Source organism: Panthera leo, chromosome B3 (assembly GCF_018350215.1).
Source record: "Panthera leo isolate Ple1 chromosome B3, P.leo_Ple1_pat1.1, whole genome shotgun sequence".
Taxonomy (NCBI): Eukaryota; Metazoa; Chordata; class Mammalia; order Carnivora; family Felidae; genus Panthera; species Panthera leo.
Window position 1 is genome coordinate 58,013,695 of NC_056684.1, and position 19,851 is coordinate 58,033,545.

A 19,851-nucleotide genomic window follows, 5' to 3' on the forward strand; every position below is an offset into this window, starting at 1 on the left:
ACCAACCACTGTGCTTTGGAGCCAAAATATAATGCGAAGGCAGAGTTTGGGATAAAGAGGAACAATAGCTTTATTTCTTTGCCAGGCAAAGGAGGCTACAGCAGGCTATGGCCTTCAAAACCTGCAAGCCCTCCTAGAGAAGGGGCTGAGGTTTTTAGAGGAAAATACAGGATCTAGCTGGTTTTGACAGGAACCATTGTTTACCTACTCCTACCCTCCTTTGTCAGGTCTTTAGGGGTCATGGTACCTGGTTCCTGAAACAAAAAACTAAGATGGGAGGAGCAGAAGTTTGCAGAAAAAAGGAAACAGAGTACTTTAAAATCTAGCTTTGCTGAAGTATTAGGGCAGCCATTTTGATTTTTGTTCCACTTTATGCTTTTAAACAGTTTCAGATGTACCACAGTTTATTGATGAAGGACATCTTGGTTTGTTTCTAAGTTTTGGCAATTATGAATAAAGCTTCTATCCATGTACAGATTTTTGTGCAGACATACGTTTTCAAATCCTTTTGGTAAATACCAAAGAGCAAGATTGCATGATAAGAGTATGTTTACTTTTTTTTTTAAGTTTATCTATTTGTTTTGAGAGAGAGAGAGAGCATGAGTAGAGAGGGGTAGAGAGGGAGAGAGAGAGAATCACAGCAGGCTCCATACCATCAACACGGGGTCCGATGTGGGGCTTGAACCCATGAACCACTAGATCATGACCTGAGCTGAAACCAAGAATCGGAAGCCTAACCAACTGAGCCACCCAGGCACCCCACAGTCTTTGGTTTTTTTTAAGTTGACTTATTTGAGACAGAAAGAGCATGCATGCGTGCTTGCACTCATGAGCAGGTGGGGAGCAGAGGGAGGGCAATCCCAAGCAGCATCCCTGCTGTCAGTGCAGAGCCTGGAACGGGGCTCTATATCATAAACCATGAGACCTTGACCTCAGCTGAAATCAAGACTCAGATGCTCAACTAACTGAGCCACCGAGGCTCTGTGAGTATGTTTAGTTTTTTAAGAAACTGCCAAACTGTCTTCCGAAGTGACTGTACCATTTTGTATTCCCACTGGCAATGAATGAGAGTTTCTATTACTCTATGTCCTCACAAGCATTTGGTGATGCCAGTGTTCTGGATTTTGGCCTTCTAACATGTGTGTAGTGGTATCTCATAGTTGTTTCAATTTGTATTTCCTGATAAAATAGGATGTGGATCTTTTCATATGTGTATTTGCCATCTGTTTATCTTCTTTGGTGAAGTGTCTGTTCAGAGCTTCTGCCCATTTTTTAATCAGGTTGTTTGTTTTCCTGTTGAGTTTTAAGAGTTCTTTGTGTATCTTGAAAAACAGTCCTGTATCAGATATGTCTTTTGCAAATATTTTCTCCCTCCCAGTCTGTGGCTTGTCTTCTCATTCTCTTGATATTATTTGAAAGATGAAAATTTGGACAGAACCTAGAACAGAAGACAGGTTGTCTCCTTGAAAAGAGGGCAGGTTCTCAAGTCTCCCACAGTGGCTCTTAATCAGGTTTGACATTTATAGGTAGGGGAACCTTTCTGAAGTATGCAGCAGTGGAAATAGCAAAAGATCTAACGTCAAAACATGTGTTTCAACCATAACTAAGATTTTTATTAGCTGTACTAGAATTTTTTTTTTAATTGCAAGTGAAGAAGTCTAAACTTGTCTAAGCAAAACGGGATTTACTAACTCACTGAACTTGAAAATCCAGGAGTCGATCTAGGTTCAGGGATAGCTGTGAAGTGGAGAATAAAGGCAAAAGTTAATGTAGATAAAATTAAATTTCCATATAACATACAGCCCATTGACAAATACAGTACTTGAGACAGGCAGAGTACGTTCCTCCAGGAACTCCCAAGGGTCTTAATGTTAATGGTTTTGCTAGAGGGAAAAACAACCTTAGCTTGACAATAGCTAGAGGATCTGGTAAGTCTTCTTTAACATAAGAAAATCCTTTTGGAATCTTCCTTTATCTTTACCTCCCTCAACTCCAAATTATATAACCAGTCATTCCTCACAACCCCAGTGCAGCTCTTTCTGCTCTTGGGTCTTTTCCATGGACTATAATAAAAACACTCTTTTTGTACTGAAAAGGTTTGAAGATTTCTTGGCTGTTGGCTCCAAACCCCAACACTTCAAACTACATCAGCTATATCCATTTTCTCAAATGAAATCAGGAATATTTCTCTCTCTCTCTCTCTCTCTTTCTCTCGCTTTCTCTTGCTCTCTCTCTCTTTCTCCACTGGACTTTCCTCCATATTGGCTCCCATCTAGCAGCTTTCTCTCTGGAAAACAGCTTGAGGTTTTCATACTTCTTATAGCTCTCAAGTGAAGCCAACTCACTCCTAGAATTCACTTATTTCAATCTCTTAAAACAAAAACCTTAAAATACTCAGACCACAATGCCTACCTGTATACTAGTCTCTACATCCAGGGGATATAGAAGATCCTGATAGACTAATGTGGGTCTCATGTATTGGAGAGAGGCGGAGCCTCTTGAATGACAGTCCTGCTAGGAGTTCTAAAAGGCACAGAAGTAGTTCCTTAAAGGAGAATCAGGGTCCTGTTATCAAAAGGAGGAAGGAAATTGGCCCAACCAAAGCAACAGACATCAACTGTATCAGTTATGAGATTTGAATTAAGGCACTTAAACTCTCTGTACCTCTAGGTTTTTTATTTTGTTTTTTTGTTTTTTGTTTCATCAGGAAAAGAGATAGGAAGATGATAATACCAGACCCTCTACTTGATATAGTTCTTGTGAGTGAGAATCAAACGCTTGACAAAACACACAAAAAAGATCTGTAAGCTGTAAAGCACTATGGGAAATAATAGCAACCCCTGACTAGGTATTTATATGCCAGAAGAAATATTATTTCTGTTATTAGTGCCTTGGTTACATATATTCACCAACCTTAACTTGGTTTCTTAAGTAGACTTCCATAATGAGATAAAAGAGACTAAATGATTTAGATAAATATCAGAGGGCTTGACAAATTTATGTTTTATTAAAAACTTGCTTCTTTTGTACAAATCAATGTCATATAATAAGGGAGTTTTTTGGGGGGATGGGGGGTGGGTAAAATATCTACTGGCTAAGCTGGTAGCTGAAGTTCCAGACCTGCAGAGTTAGAAGATCAAGTCTTGTAGAGAATACCACCAACACCAAGGCTTTCTTTAGCATCAATACCTCTTTCAATGTTCTGATTTTATTGGTGGGGGTGGGGGAGGTGTCTTATTTTCTTCTATTTTTTGTTAGCTTTCTGATGTCTGACTCATGATATTATTCATGGGTAAATGAATATTCATAATATTGGCTGGTAATTATTGAAACATTATTAGTTCTTTGGGACTATTAGTAAAACTAGTGGCAAAATTTTTATTCATTCAAAAAATTTTACATCTTAAAATTCTTTTTTCATATGTTTATAATGGTTCAAAAGACAATGATTCTTCTACTCTGGGGTTTCCCAAAATTCATTTGGGTTTTTTGGGGGGGGGGTATTTTTTTTTTAAGTTTATTTATTTATTTTGGGAAAGAGAGAGAGGGAGGCAGGGAGGTACAGAGAGAGAGGGAGAGAGAGAATCCCAAGCAGCTCTGTGCCAACAGTGAGAGGCTCAAATTCACGAACCATGAGACCAAGACCTGAGCTGAAATCAAGAGTTGGCCGCTTAACCAACTGAGCCACCCAGGTATGCCCAAAATTCATTTTTTAATCTTAGTGTGTAGATATCAAAGTAGACGCCAACCCTTATTGCTATATTCTCTTTCTATGTGATATAAAAAGTGGGATTTTAATGTCTATAGGCAGCATAAATTTTTCCAGTACTCAGCTTTCTTTTTAGGATAGATTTATGTAAATTAGCTAGGATATATTTATCATGCTTCATTCAAAATTGCTAAAAGTAGTACATGCATCGGCTTTCCATAATGGTCCTTATTCCTTACTTAAAATGTTCTTTTCAAAGTGTTTATGAATAATTTCCAAAGATTCTCCAGACAAGATGGTGAGATGACATATACAAATTCAATTTCTTTGTAATGTGTTGAGATCAGTAATAAAGAGAGTTCAATCTCTAATTCCTTTTTCAATTTAAAAATTCCAGTGAATTGAGTTATTTTTAAATTATTGCTCTAGTCTTTGGCCTTCCTATAAATTTCCCAACAACATATTTTGAATTATTTTGTGAAAGTGACATCTTTAAATTTAATTATTCACTTACCTTCATCTATAAGTATTTTTTCTAAATTGTTCATTTAATGTACTAAGATGAAAGAGCACATTTCAAAGCATTAATTTTGAAACAGAATGTGAGCATGAGCACAAGTGGGGGAGGGGCAGAGAGGGAGAGAAAGAGGGAGAGAGGGAGAGAGAGAGAGAGAGAGAGAGAGAGAGAATCCCAAGCAGGCTGCAGGGCTTGAACTTAGGAACCCTGAGATCATGACCTGAGCTAAAATGAAGAGTCAGACCCGTAACCAACTGAGCCACCCAGGTGCCGCTAAAAGCATGAATTTTTATTAATAGCTATTACAAACAAGGCAACAGGCCCCAAACAGAGTTATATATACCAAGCCCCACGTCACCAACACAGACTTAGATTTTTGGCTCTCCCAGAAATGGAATCTTAAACCAGTCAATCAAAAATCACCTGGGGGCACCTGGGTGGCTCAGTTGAGCGTCCCACTTTGGTTCAGATCACAATCTCAGGGTTCGTCAGTTGGAGCCCCATATTGGGCTCTCTACTGTCAGTGCAGAGCCTGCTTCGAATTCTGACCTCTCTCTCTCTGCCCCTCCCCCACCTCAAAAATAAATTAAAACATTTAAAAAAAAATCACCTAATCTGCACTAGCTAGGTAATGTGCTTGGGAGACCTCTGTTATCTCCTAAAGGAAAGTAACTTTGCAATAACCAATCTTTCTTGCCAGTATAAATTCCTTGTTACTGCTCCTTTATAAAAGGCTTGTTCATTGTACACAGCTCCTTGGTGCTCCTTTCTGTCTGCTAGACTGGATGCTGCCTAATTCAAACTTATCTTTGCTCAAATAAACTTTAATATGCCTCAGTTTAACTTTTAACACAACTAAAGATTTCAAAATGTCATTTTTCTTTTTAAGGTTTTAGAAAAGTCTCTATTATGTGTTCTCAGGGGGATAAATGAACTGTGATTTACATAAAGAGATAAATAGAATCTGTCTACATTTCATCATAAACCTGGTAGAACTAATTCCTTAATGTCACTACTTGAGGATTTTGCCAGTTCCAGTTTCCCTCAGACCTGTTAGATAACAAAATTCAACCAAGTAAATTTGAAGATCTAATTGGCTTTATTAAACAACTCATGAATCAGACAACACCCCATCTAGAAGGTAGAGAGGCAGTCCAAGGAGTTGCACAAAATGGAAGGTTTTTATAGACAGAGGGTGGGGACAAGAAAGTAGCAAAAGAAAAGGATTGTCCCAAAAGAAGCTGTTTGCTAGGAGGAAAAGCAAGGGGTCTTATCATGCACATCACCTCCTCTTTCTTTGGTGGATGGAGAGGACTCAACTGACAGACTCAGGGCACTGATGGAAAGAAACATTTCCTGACTGACCAGTTAAGGCCACATTTCTTGAGGAGGTTGAAACTGCACTTAAACTGGGTATTAAGCCTCTGTTTAGAAACTCTAAGTGACACCATTTGGGACCTGTGATTTACTCTTTTTTTTTTTTTTTTTTTTTTTAATCAACAATTTTCCCCTTTCGATCAGACTCTCAGTTTAACTGAGAGATGTGATCAAATTTTCAGGCTTCGGCAGTACTCTCAGCTACAGCTCTGCAGGTCACAGTTTTTGTTGCTCCTTTCCGTGGTATCTATAGCTCTTAACTTTTTTACTTAGCTTCTGTGGTATAGGTCACAGTTTCTAGTTCACATGCTTCCAGTTGGTTATATTCCTCATTCCTTAGATGTTCCAGTCTTAAGGAGATCATTTACTTGGTGGTTAGCAGCTATAAACATATATTTAAGGCTTATAAGAGAATACAATGTGCCAGGGAAATTATTAGGATTACTACTGTAGCAGGATTCTCACACAAAGCCATGACACCGAAATTTCTCTTTCTAAGAAGCAACTTTATTCATGCCAGCACGGGCTCAGTTGGGTTTATACCCAAAAAAAACTGAGCTCCAAATGCCAGGTTGGGTTAGCCTTTTATGCATTTTCTACTTCTTTGTCTCCCTTATAAGGGTAATGTAGAGACATACAGTCTGATTGGGTGGTTTCATGTTACAGGGTTGTGAGGGATGTATGCACGTAGCCAGATTATCTTCCCTTATCTTGAGGTTTTTTTTCTCACCACATTGTGCGGAGGGGGGTGGGGGGGGAACTTACCACACTGCAAACAGGATAATTCCCAATATTTGGAGTGCACTTTTAGAGCCATGGTCCCCAGTACCTAAACCAATTAAAATCAAATAAGCCAAAGAAAGACCCCATGGAAGGAATTCATTTTTTTAAGCCAAGCAGTTTTAACTTCCCCAGGATGGTAAATCCAGACATAGCAGGTGGTGTTGGACATCACACAGACAACTCCTTGATCAGCTAAAAGACAATCAAGAGTTATTCTATTATTAAGGACAATTTTAACCAGATAGTCTCAGGATTGTTTTAACTATATATATATATATATATATATATATATATATACTTATATATATAGTTAAATATATATTTATAGTTCCATATATATTTATAACTATAAATATATAATATATATATTTAATGTTTCTTTATTTTTAAGGGAGGGGGGTGCAGAGAAAGAGGGAGAGAGAATCCCAAGCCGGCTTCGTGCTGTCAGCGCGGAATCCAACGTGGGGCTTGATCTCATGACCCTGGGATCATAACCTGAGCTGAAATCAAGAGTCGAATGCTTAACCAACTGAGTCACCCAGGTGCCCCAAGAGTCTAAGGATTTTTATTGGGCTGCTGTTGCTTTAACAGCAGATTTTGTGATGATTTTAAGAATTAAGAAGAAGTTTTGGATCAAAGCTTCATTTGCATTTTTCCCTAACCAGGGAGATGGGGACACGCCAGAAAAAAGTGTCCTTTTTAACTTAACAATGTGAATTTAGAGGAGTGACCAATGAGATTGTCACCAGCTAAACCCCAAGACCTGACCTTTACTGCCCACCTGCTTATACCCACCAACCTTTGTCCCACATTCTTCCTTAAGTTCTTCTTTCCACCTTATCTCTTAATACAGGCAAGAGACCTGAGGCGCAAAGCATTTCATGATAGAAACTGAAACTACCCTTTAAACAATAACTGATGTGGTTTGAGACAGGGCTCAGGAGCCAACAGCCTCGAAAGAATTCTTGAGATGTTTTCGGTGCAAACAGATGTTTTTATCATATAGCACAGGACATATAAACAGGACACCTGGGCAGAAAGAGCTGCACTGCGGTTGTGAAGATCAATTGGTTATATACTGTGGAGTTGGGGGAGGTAAAAACAAGGGAAGTTTCCAAAAGGATTTTCATATGTTAAAGGATCCTGGAGGCCTGGCTATTGTCAAGCTGAGGTTGGTTTTTCCCTCTAGGAAGGCATTAAGATCAGGAGTTCCTGGAGAAATGTCATGCTCAGCTTGTTTCAAGTATTTGTCAATGGGCTGCGGGTTAGAAGGAAATTTAATTTTGTCTACATTTCTTTTGCCTTTGTTCTCCACATGGATAACAACTGCCCTGACAAGACGTCCAGCTGGCTCAGACCACCCAGACGGGTTCAAGCTCAACTCACCTGTGCAGATGGACCATGGAGTAACCCATGGAATGATGACAGTTACCTTTACCTCATTCTGATGTCAAAATCTCTGCCGATGGAGGAGCATAAGCCTCATCAACATAACAGACAATGTATGTATAGGCATGTTTCCTTAAGGCACATGCTCAACCTTATGCCCACCTCTACATACAAGGATCCCCGTGATCTTATTTGCTGCAAATCAAGTTTACTATATGTGACAATTCCACCTGCTATAGTTTCTATCCTGTGACTCACCAAAGGAGTGAATTCGTGTCGGTTCAGTTACTTTGCCCGTGAAAAATTAGAAACACAGTTAGATTTTTTTCCTAGCCTGAGAGAAAAGAGGTTACCACCCCACTCCCCTTCACAATGACCTGGGAGATCCAGCTGAGGGTCCGTTTGGACCAGTGCCAGAAAAGGACGGGAGAAGAAGGAGAAAGGGTTTTCTGTTTAGAGTGTGATGTCTTGATCCAGTGTCTTGGGTGGAAGCAGTCTACACCTCGATGTCAACTTCTCTTCCTGGCCAGTTTGATTTAGGGGTCTCTAGCATCTCTTCATTTTGCAGCGGCGTGGGTGGTCAGGAGCACTTGGTAAAGTCCTTTTAATCAATGAGGGCTGTTTTCCTCTGATGATATTTTAGAATACCAAATTACCTGGCTCTAGACTGTGACAGACAGGTTTCTTTGAATTAGGATCCAGGAAGGCTTCTTATCCTGTTGGTGACAGTCTTGAGCATAAAAACATTAGAGACTTACAGTAGCTGGTCATACTAGCCTAAAACAACAGTGACCAGTAGAAGGTTGCGTACTGATAGAATTTCTAGAATTTTCTAAGGTTTTGTTAAGATTCCTATGATTTGTCCGGTGAAGTGGGTGCCCTGATTCCTAGATATAGTGGAAAGTATACCCGAGTGGGAAACATTTTTTTTTTTTTTTTTTACCAGTTTTGTTTTGTTTTGTTGTATTACTATTAGGGCATCAGCCTTGTAGCAAGGAAAGGTTTTAACCCAGCCAGAAAATACGTATATTCCAACCAGTATGTATTGATAATTCCTACTAAGTGACAGCTTAATAAAATCCAGTTGCAGGTGTTAAAGTTTTGTTTATGTTTTTGTTTTTAATTTAATTCATTTTTGAGAGAGAGAGAGAGAATGAGAGAGAGAGAGAGAGAGAGAAAGAGAATGCTAGCACGAGCAGGGGAGGGGCAGAGACACAAAATCCGAAGCAGACCCCAGGCTCTGAACTGTCAGCACAGAGCCTGACACGGGGCTCAAACTCACAAACCACAAGATCATGCCCTGAGCCAAAGTCGAACATTTAGCTGACTAAGCTACCCAGGTGCCCCAACAGGTGTTGAAGTTTTATAGAAGTCTCTACACTAATGTCTATTTATATCTGAGTCATCTTAAATATATTATGGTGGATGAAGGAATGCAAAAGCCAAAAAATGGGGTTTTTCAAGGAACCAGGAAGAAGCAAGCAGCTGTTTTGGGCTTCTCATAGTCCTGTTTGTTGAATTTATAACCATTATGTATCTATATGAATACTATTTTTTTTTCAGATGCAGACTGTTGCCATGTCACAAGGACATTAAGATGGCAAAAGTGTGGCATTAAGGGGCCATTTAAAAAAAACTTTTTTTTTTTTACCTTTCTTTATTTTGGAGAAACAGAATGAGACAAAGTGTGAGTGGGGGAGGGGCAGAGAGAGAAGGAGACACAGAATCTGAAGCAGGCTCCAGGCTCTGAGCAAGCGGTCAGCACAGAGCCTGATGCGGGGCTCCAACCCACAAACTGTGAGATCATGACCTGAGACAAAGTCGGATGCTCAACCGACTGAGCCACCCAGGTGGCCCTTAAGAGGCCGTTTTTGCAGCAGAATGGATTTCATCTACATGTGCCACAATCTGACAAATATAATTAAAAAAAATGTTTTTAATGTTTGTTTATTTTTGAGAGAGAGAGACATAGAGTACGAGCAGGGGAGGGGCAGAGAGAGAGGGAGACACAGAATCGAAGCAGGCTCCAGGCTCTGAGCTGTCAGCACAGAGCCCGATGCAGGGATCTAACTCACCCAACTGTGAGATCATGTCCTGGGCTGAAGTTGGATGCTTAACCAACTGAGCCACCCACGTGCCCTTTTTACAAATATAATTTATTATTATTTTTTTAATTTTTTTTTTAAGTTTATTTATTTTTGAGACAGAGAGAGACAGAGCATGAACAGGGGAGGGTCAGAGAGAGAGGGAGACACAGAATCGGAAGCAGGCTCCAGGCTCTGAGCCATCAGCCCAGAGCCCGATGTGGGGCTCGAACTCACGGACCGCGAGATCGTGACCTGAGCTGAAGTCAAACACTTAACCGACTGAGCCACCCAGGCGCCCCTACAAATATAATTTAAAGAAGGCTTAGTATTATTTATTTGACAATATTTTCTATGTAATTTATCTAGTAAATAAGCCTAATTAGTTTTACAACTCTTGGAATATTTCATATCAAAAAGAATTTTTTTTAAGAATTTGATTTTGGGAAGTTTGTCAAACATTTCAAAAAAAAAAAAAAAAGATTTAAGATTTTAAAGCACTTACCTAAATAGGATCATGGATCATTATGAAACTCGGTACTTAAAAGGTAAGGAAACTTATACAACCTTATCAAAAGCAGACTAAAAATCCAAGAAAACTTTGTTATTTTAGCAGAGAGAAGACCAAATTTTAACTATGCACCAGCTTAATTTTGATATTAAAACTTATTATTTTTAATAAATTTATTTTGATCATAGCTTGACCACACATTCAAATGTTTTAAAGACCTTTTTTTTTTTTATAAACCTCTACTTTTTTTTCCTATACTCTGATTTTTGTCCTATTGTTACCAAGACCCAAGTTTGGCTGTTGAACGCTCAAAAGCCAATACTTGAGAGACATCTGTTTGTTGAAAAGGAAAGTTTGCTTTATTCCAGAGGCTGAAAACCTAGGAAGATGGGGAACTAATGTCCAAACACCATCTCCAAAGTCCTGGACCAAGCGGGGTTTGTTTGTTTGTTTAAAAAGATTTTAATGTTTATTATTTATTTGTGAGAGACACAGAGAGACAGAGCACAACTGGGGGAGGGGCAGAGAGAGAAGGAGACACAAAATCTGAAGCACATTCCAGGCTCTGAGCTGTCCGCACAGAGCTCAATGCAGGGCATGGGGCTCGAACGCACAAACATGTGAGATCATGATCTGAGCCAAAGTCGGACGCTTAACCTCTTAACCAACTGAGCCAGCCAAGTGCCCTAAAGCTGGGTTTTATATAATGGGAAGGTATGGGAAGTGGTGAGGGTCACCATGCAGGGGAAACATTCCCCGTATGATGTCAAGTAGACTTGTTGGCATTACGTTATGTTTTCATTTTAAACCAACCTCATTTTAGGATAAAATAATAATAATTATAATTATTATATTATTAATAATAATTACTATTAAATTATTAAACATAATTTATGTTAATGTAACATTAACATATCCAAACAAGTTTAGTTTCTCTTTAATAAGAAGCCAAAAGTAGATAAACCTATGTCTAGTAATTAGTGTCCAGTATTTTGTCTTATTTGGAAATAATCTAGATGTTTAATGAACTTAACTCATTATTTAACTTAGCAAAACTTTTAAGATTATAAGTTACAAAAAAAGTCAGGGAAACTACTGTTGGGAGGGCCATTGACCCCTTACCTAAAACTTTTTTTTTTAACAATTATATTTAGATTACTTACTTACAAAAACTTTATGAAACATTAGACAAAGTCAGTCATTATTTTAAGCCATTACTTTTTCATTGATAGATATTATAAGAGATAACAAAATTATTTGGTTAGTAAACTCATGTAGATAAAAGTTTTATATTTAATCTTGATAACTCTAAGGACATGCTTATTTTAATTAAACCATCAATCCCAAACTAATTTTTATATCAAAAAAAAATTTTTAGATCACATGGACTTGAAAAGCATTACAAGCCCAATCCTTACAAGCATGTGTCTTTAAACCAACTAAATATAGCCCATTTATAAGTTACTTTTAACAATACCATCCAGAAGTACAAACTCAGTTACAACACATCCATGGACACATGTGAATAGATAAGATAGACATAGACTTTGACCTTATAGCTTCTGTTTGAAAATGCTGCCATGAAACAGGTACAAAATTTACTAGTTTATAAAGGTTGGACCTGAATTTTTTTTTTTTTTTTTTAGGTTTGTTTGTTTGGTTATTTTGGTGGATGAAATAAGTTAAGGGTATTGGTCTAGATAGCTAAAGCTTTTTAAAAGTGTATTTATGGCCTTTCGTGGGTGGTGGCAAGAGCAGAGAGTGTGCCATGAAGACCTCAGGCACACCGCGAGGGTGCAAGGTGGTGGGGCACTGCCTATCCACCCCCAAATGCAGCACTCCACACTCTGTCGCATGCAAATCTTTGCACCTAGTCCGCTTGTCACCACGTTCCGCTTCTGGTACTTTTATTGCAGGATTGTTAAGCGTGACGGTCAAGAAAGAATTCTTGAGAAATTTTACGGTGCCACTTAGTAAGTTTACTTAGTAAGTAGCAAGGGGACAGGACCCATGGGCAGAAAAAGCAGCATTCTGCTGCATGAAGCTGGTGGTTACATGCTTAGTGCTCAAGGGGGAGGGGACGTGCAGGAAGTATTAGATCATTAATATCTTTGTATTTCTACTTGTAAAACCACTTTCACAAGAATTCTCTGGTGCTTATAATTCGGTTTGATATTAACTATTGGTGAGATATATAGACAGTCGTGAGACCCTTTAAGAATGTAACAACCAGCACTTACTTGATCCTTGTCAAAACCAAGCATGCTGTAGATCAGCCTTCTGGGCTAAAGGTGAACATTTTTCTGCTTTTATCCATCATCACTTTGTACCTTAGCTGAAGAAGATGAAGTCTTCAGGGTGTGTGAGAAATCCCCCTTGCGGGTGAAGAACTTTGGCATCTGGCTGCACTATGACTCCCACAGTGGCACCCACAACATGTACTGGAAGTACCAGGGCCTGACCACTGCCCCTACCACCCAGTGCTGCCAAGACATGGGTGCGTGGCACCGCTCCTGCCTGGGCCCTCTTGATCCAGATCATGAAGATGGAGGAGATTGCTGCCAGCATGTGCCGCTGACTGGCAGTCAAGCAGTCTAAGATCAATGACTCTAAGATCAAATTCTCACTACCCCACCAGGTCCTACATTGTCAGCACAAGTCACCCTTCACCACCAATAGACCCAACACCTTCTTTTAGATGCAGAGCCTCCTGTCCCCAGGTCTGCCCAAGTAAACTCCTTGGAAAACCTAAAAAAAAAAAAAATTATAATATATATATAATTATTAAAATATTTATATAATTATTATATATATATATATATATATATACACACACATACATACATATTTGTGGATAAGACGCTTAAGGTTTGTATTTGTCCTTGGCAAATCAAGTTTTAAATGGCCTTTCCTCCTTATTTTTACTTGGTTAGTGTTACCTCCCTGGAATTTGCATTTTAAGGGATGGGCTAGATTAAGAATTCCTAGAAAGACTAGGCAGAACACTGTATTTACAGTGTGAAGGTGCAGGGGAAAAATACAAGCACTTTCTAGAAGGACTTTCCTTCTCTTAAGGGCAGAATTTTTACAATACTTTATAAGCCTTTTGGGATAAATAAGAGAGGTTTGGGGATTGGTAAAAATGATTGCCCTTGAATAGTTTTTGGAATTACACCTCTGGTCCTATAAAGACCAGATTTGTAAAGCATAGTCAGCCATTTTTAGTTTCTCAAAGAACTGGATTATTACCTAAATAATATCAAAGGACTGACACATTCATCTACCTATAAGAAAGCCTTCTTTTCCTCTGGGCACATTTAGCTTAGGGGAGAAGGCCTTAAATTTTTTTTTTATCAGGTTCTGCATATCAGTGTTTAATTTGGCCAAATTTCTGATTATTGAATCTTTTAAACTATCTTGTTAGGTTTTAGCTGGGATAAATAATAAAGATTTCTGGCAGTGTTAAACAAACTCTTGAACCCAAGAGGCGTTCTCAAAGAGGGGATAAAAGATCTTATTTTTACAGGATGTAGGGCCTCTTCCAAAGATAGTCAAAGAAAGAATGGATAACCTGTAGGTCCCAGAGAGGCAAAAAGTCAAACCACATTCTTAAGATGCAAAATGAGATTAGCAAGGACACAGCTATTCCCAAAAGGAAAAGAGTTACTAGCCAATGGCATCTGGATTTGGAAAGAAAGGGATAATTTCAATTTTTATTACCTTCTCTCAATTGAGCTCAGGAAGTAAAGTATTAAAAAAAAACAAAAACAAAAACAAAACCCTTCTGAGGATTCTCTCTACATTTTTATTTATTTATTTATTTTTTTACCATGACCCTTAGCCTTTGACCAAGGAAGGAAGGATATCTGAGGAGGATCACCTGTAACCTCAGGCAGTTTTATTTGAAAGGGTAACTGTCCCTTCAGAATGAAAAGGCAGTTCAGACAGAAAATTGGTACTCAGGTAAAGAAAAATAGAGGGGAACAGTAGGAGTTACGTTAGCCTTAGGGTCTTTTGTCTCAGGTACCTCTTATGTTTTTAATTTTTTTATTAGCCTTTTGTAACAAATCTTCAATGAGACTATTTTGGAATCTTGAAGCCTTTTGGAAGTTTCTGCACACCAATTAAAATGGGCCTCCCATTCTGTTTAATTTGGGAAACTTTGCTTTCAAATGTACTTCTTTATAAATTTTTGTTTAAATGTTTTTATTTTTGAGAGATAGAGCGTAAGCTGGGGAAGGGCAGAGAGAGAGGGAGACAGAATCTGAAGCAGACTCCAGGCTCCATGCTGTCAGCACAGAGCCCAACAGAGGGCTCGAACTTAGGAACCTCGAGATCATGACCTGAGCTGAAGTCAGATGCTTAACTGACTGGGCCATCCAGGCACCCCCAAGTGCACTTTTTAAATGAACAAGATTGTCTAATTGAATGTTCCCCATAGTGGCCACTATAACTCTCAGTTATTTTTAATACAGTTTTCTCATCTTTCTAGATATCTGCAACTTCTAGGACTACAGTTCTTAGACATAAAATAAGCAGGTGTGCTCAAAGGTATTACTCTTGACTCTTTAGAGTTTAAGGATTTCATTAGCTAAAGCTTTGGGTTTCTTGGAGCTGAACTAATACTTGAAAGGGATTTGCCGAGGGGTTGTGGATTGTGCATGTTTCACGGGGTTGTGGATTGTGCATGTTTCACAGTGTACTTCATTGTATGGAAGTTTTCTTGAGGTTAGTGGGTGACCTAGTGTCGATCTAACCTGTTCTGTAACAAATTATCCTATCGAAGGAGTCCTCTTCAGGTGACAAGCTCTCTAACAGCTTTAAATGCTCAACACATGCCCATCAGTTTTTGCAGCTTTTGGGCCTCCAAGATCCTGCTAGCGATAGCCTCTCTCGGCGCAAAGTAGGACAAACAAACGTTCACCTTAATATATCAGTAGAACTGCGTCCTGGCCGTAAGCTGGTCCTCTGCACACCACCACCAATTTTCATGGAATCCTACTGAGGTTTTCCACCTGGAGATTTGTGGTCTGAGAGTCTAGAGGCTTGGCTGGGGGCAGACACTTCTGCCAGCTCAGCTGGGCTCCGGGAAATCATGCCGGCTCAAACGGCTCTGGCCATAACTGTCTGCCAGCTCAAGCTGACCCGCTCTGTAAAGAAAAGCCAATTCGATGAAGAGCTCAAACACAAAATAGAGCAGAACTTCGACTAAGAGGAACTTGCCCCTGGAAACTGCAAGAAACACAGTGAACTCAAAGGGCTTGCGGGTAGCACACCTGTGATTCTCATGGTCTCCCAGTGCTGCTGGAAGTGTGCTTTGGATTCCACCACTGCCACCAAATCTATTAAATAACAAAATTCAACCAAGTAAATTTGAAGATCTAATTGGCTTTATTAAGCAACTCATGGGGCGCCCGGGTGGCTCAGTCGGTTAAGTGTCTGACTTCAGCTCAGGTCATGATTTCACGGTGTGTGAGTTCAAGCCCCACATCGGGCCCTGTGCTGGCAGCTCAGAGCCTGGAGCCTGTTTCCGATTCTGTGTCTCCCTCTCTCTCTCTCTGCCCCACCCTGCTCACACTCTGGCTGTCTCAAAAATAAATAAACATTAAAAAAAACAATTCATGAATCAGACAGCACCCCACCTAGCAAGTAGAGAGGTGGTCCAAGGAGTTGTACAAAATGGAAGGTTTTTGGCGGCGTGAACATGGGGAAGCAAAAGAAAGCAAGAAAGTATGCGACCATGAAGCGAATGCTTAGTCTCCGAGATCAGAGGCTTAAAGAGAAGGATAGATTGAAACCTAAAAAGAAAGAAAAGAAAGATCCCAGTGCACTCAAGGAAAGAGAAGTCCCCCAACATCCTTCCTGCTTATTCTTCCAATATAACACACAGCTGGGCCCACCTTACCACATCCTGGTTGATACCAACTTTATCAACTTTTCCATTAAAGCCAAACTTGACTTAGTACAATCAATGATGGACTGTCTCTATGCCAAGTGTATCCCTTGTATAACTGACTGTGTAATGGCTGAAATTGAGAAGTTGGGACAAAAGTATCGAGTGGCTCTAAGGATTGCCAAGGATCCAAGATTTGAACGATTACCATGCACACACAAAGGAACCTATGCAGATGACTGCTTAGTACAGAGAGTAACTCAGCACAAGTGTTACATCGTGGCCACAGTTGACCGGGACCTTAAATGAAGGATCCGGAAGATCCCTGGAGTTCCCATCATGTACATTTCTAACCATAGGTACAACATTGAGCAGATGCCAGATGATTATGGAGCCCCTCGGTTCTAATTCTAACACTCTAAAGATAGAGTTCCTCTGCCTTCCTTTACCAACTTTTTCTGTTGCCAGTTCATGTAGCAATATGCTGTAACATGAATTATTCTCCTTCTTACCCATTTGCTCTGTTATGAGCTGAGTATGGTTAAATACACTCACTTTTGATGTTGTTTTGAAAAAAAAAAAAAAAAAAACAAAACAAAAAAAAAAAAACCAAAATGGAAGGTTTTTATAGACAGATGGTGGGGACAAGAAAGCTACTAGCAAAAGAAAAGGATTGTTCCAGAGGAAGCTGTTTGTTAGGAGGAAAAACAAGAGGCCTTATCATGCAGATTTCCTCCTCTTTTTTTGGTGGATAGAGAGGACCCAGGTGACAGACTCATGGGCAATGATGAAAAGAAACATTTCTTGACTAACCAGTTAAGGCTACATTTCTTGGGGAGGTTGAATCTGCAATTACATTGGGTATTATGCTCTGGTTTGGAAACTCTAAGTGACACCATTTAGGGCCTGCAATTTTCTTTTCTCTCTCTCTCTCTCTTTTTAACAGACCCATTCCTCACCTTTCCCTTCTTTGCTCTGTATCATGGTGGTCTGTGGTCCCTGTTGCCTGTGTGTGTCATGTGACTTCCAGCTGGGTTTGGCCAGTGTGGAGCACTAGTAGGGACCAGAGGCTGGGAGATTGGAAGGGGAGAGTAAAAGGGAAGTTAGGGTCTTTGTCCCTCCTTCCTCTCTGCCTTCGAAAGCCCTAGCTTCCCACTGGAGAGCCCTACCATGATTTCAGCTTTACCAAGTATGTCAGTCAGGGTCCAGTCATCGGAGAGAGAACCTACACCGTACTGCGAATGGGGGAAGTTTAGTACAAAGAATTATTCACTATAACAGACACTGGAGTAATAGGGGATTGGCCAGTAAGAAATGAAGGGAACTCTAAAGAATTTAAAAATAGCAGATATAAGGAACAGTCACCACCTTGGGACTGAGATAGAGAATCCAAGTACAATCCTTCCCAACCTCCCCAAAACAAAGATCTAGATCTTACTGGAGACAGAATCGTCATGGCTCACTGGATGGTGGAGAAGTTTGCTGAGGCGCCATGGCAGCAGAACTTATTGAGGTACGGAGGGAAGCCAGCTACAGGCAGATGCCTCACTTTGCAACTCACTGCAAAGCCACTCTAGGGAATGCTGGGAGACACTGCCTGCAGGGGGGTACCATGTGCTACTGGCTAGGGGATACTGCAGAAGCTGGGCACTGCAGATACCATGCATGCTGCAGAAGCCAGGCTCTGCAGAGGCAAAACTGTGGGAGCACTGGTAGGAGAAGCACCTGGGAATCAGGAAAAGGAAGAGGGGGACGACTCAAAATTCCTTCTGAAATGACTCTCCAGTGCCTCCTACTGACAAAGCTTACCATTATGCCAACTGACAAAGGAGAAATACTCAGATGGAGCAATATTTATACTGCTGCATAATATATTACCACAAAGTCAGTAACTTACACAATACAAATTTATCATCTCACTCCTTCTGTGCATTAGGAGTCTGACACATTTTGTCTGGGTCTCTGCTTAGGATCTCACAAGGCTGAAATCAAGGTTTCAGCTGCTGCATCCTCATCTGGAGGCTCAGTGAGGGAATGATCCATTTCCAAGTTCATTGACGTTGCTGGCAGAATCTAGTTCCAAGAAGATGTAAGACTAAAGTCTCTGTTTTCTTGTTGACTGTTGACTGAGGACCACTCTCAACAACTAGAGGCCACTGTTGCCATGCGGCCCCATCATAGGCCCTCTTAAACTTTGAATCTCTTGTTTTAGGAGAGAACACAGTCCCTTTTAGGGGTCACCTTGGTGCCATGCCCACCCAGGAAAATCACCCTTTTGATTAACTCAGTCACCTGATTTGAGACATCAACTACATTTGCAAAAGTCCTTTTCCTTTGTCATCTGGTGTAATCCAATCATACGTGTGAAATCCATCATAATCACAGTCCTACCCACACTTAAGAGGAAGGGATTATACAGTATGTATACCAAAGAGGTAGAAATCTTGGGGGTCATCTTAGAATTATGCCTATAGGCAATGAAGGGTAAATCTGGAGTGGAATAACTCTAACTCCTGGGTTCCAGAAACATCAAGCCTCCAGCCAAGAAGAAAGCAACTGTCAACCATTGCTAAACTCTAGGTTGCCCTACCACCGCCTGTTGATTTTTTGTCTGCTTCCTCATCCATATGTTATGACTCCCTGTACTAAATTCTGTGTTTCAAATACTCAGAATAGGGTTTTTTTTTTTCTCTAGTTAGACTTTTATTAAGATAAAATTTTGCTGGTGTGTTTTCACTCAGGCAACTTTGGGTAAAACCATAAAAGTGGCAAAGTTTATACATGGAATTGGGGTCTGGATCACCTGCCTTTGCAGTTAATTTTTCTCTTCCGACCCTGCTTGTGCCCAATTCAGATGCACCAGTCCCAAATTACAATGGTTTATTATTAGATACATTTGGCTTTATGACTTGGTGGGTCTTAGCAGACCCAGCTCATAGCAGTCTGGCCACATCGATACACGATGTTACATAATCAGATGCTCCATTTCTATCAAGGTTCAGTAGCATAATGGGAGCTGATTTTCAAAAGTGTTTTAAGTTTTGTGCAGATTGTGGACCTTGTTCCAGAACCTAGGGTCTACATAGTGATACTTTTATTGGGTTTGCCATAAACTGCACAAGGCAGCCTTTCCCATCATTAATACCTCCAACATTGGGGTGCCTGGATGGTTCAGTCAGTTGAGAGTCTGACTCTTGGTTTTGCCTCAGGTCATGATCTCGCTGTTGCATGAGTTTGAGCCCCACATCAGTCTCTGCACTGACAGTGCGGAGCTGGCTTGAGATTCTCTCTCTCTCTCTCTGCCTCTCCCTTGCTCACACTCTCTCCCTCTCAAAATAAATAAATGAACTTAAAAAAAAAAAAAAATAGTGTGCCTGGGTGGTGCAGTTGGTTAAGCATCTGACTTTGGCTCAGGTCATGATCTCACAATTCTAGGGTTTGAGCCCTGCATCGGGTGAATTTGAGTCCCACATCAGGTGAGCTTGTGCCCTGCTTCAGACGAGCACAAACCCTGCTTTGGGTGAGCATGAGCCCTGCTTTGGGTGAGCCCCGTTTCTCTCTCTCTCCCTCTCTCTCTTTCTCTCTCTC

The 19,851-nt window shown here is 40.2% G+C and overlaps 2 protein-coding genes across 7 annotated transcripts in view; one reads left to right on the top strand and one right to left on the bottom strand.

Annotated features, from left to right (window-relative positions):
• Positions 1–19,851, bottom strand: part of BLOC1S6 (biogenesis of lysosomal organelles complex 1 subunit 6) — a 136,370-nt gene that overhangs the window by 34,159 nt on the left and 82,360 nt on the right. For 4 of the 6 annotated variants that reach the window (XR_006203588.1, XR_006203590.1, XR_006203589.1 and 1 more), the window contains exons 3-4: positions 15,295–15,520; positions 12,611–13,118 (exon numbers count right to left, since the gene is read on the bottom strand). The gene's annotated coding sequence lies outside the window, so the exon portion shown is untranslated. Of the gene's footprint in view, positions 1–12,610; positions 13,119–15,294; positions 15,521–19,851 lie in introns of those variants that run through there. The other 2 variants (XR_006203592.1, XR_006203593.1) reach the window with 2 other exon arrangements.
• LOC122222083 (rRNA-processing protein FCF1 homolog) lies at positions 15,931–19,467 on the top strand. The gene has a single exon (XM_042942138.1). The coding sequence runs from the start codon at positions 16,075–16,077 to the stop codon at positions 16,570–16,572; it is 498 nt and encodes a 165-aa protein (XP_042798072.1). The 5' UTR covers positions 15,931–16,074; the 3' UTR covers positions 16,573–19,467.

What these genes read in the sequence shown, in the direction of transcription:
- LOC122222083 (XM_042942138.1), top strand. Translation starts at nt 16,075, where the DNA reads ATGGGGAAGCAAAAGAAAGCAAGAAAGTATGCGACCATGAAGCGAATG.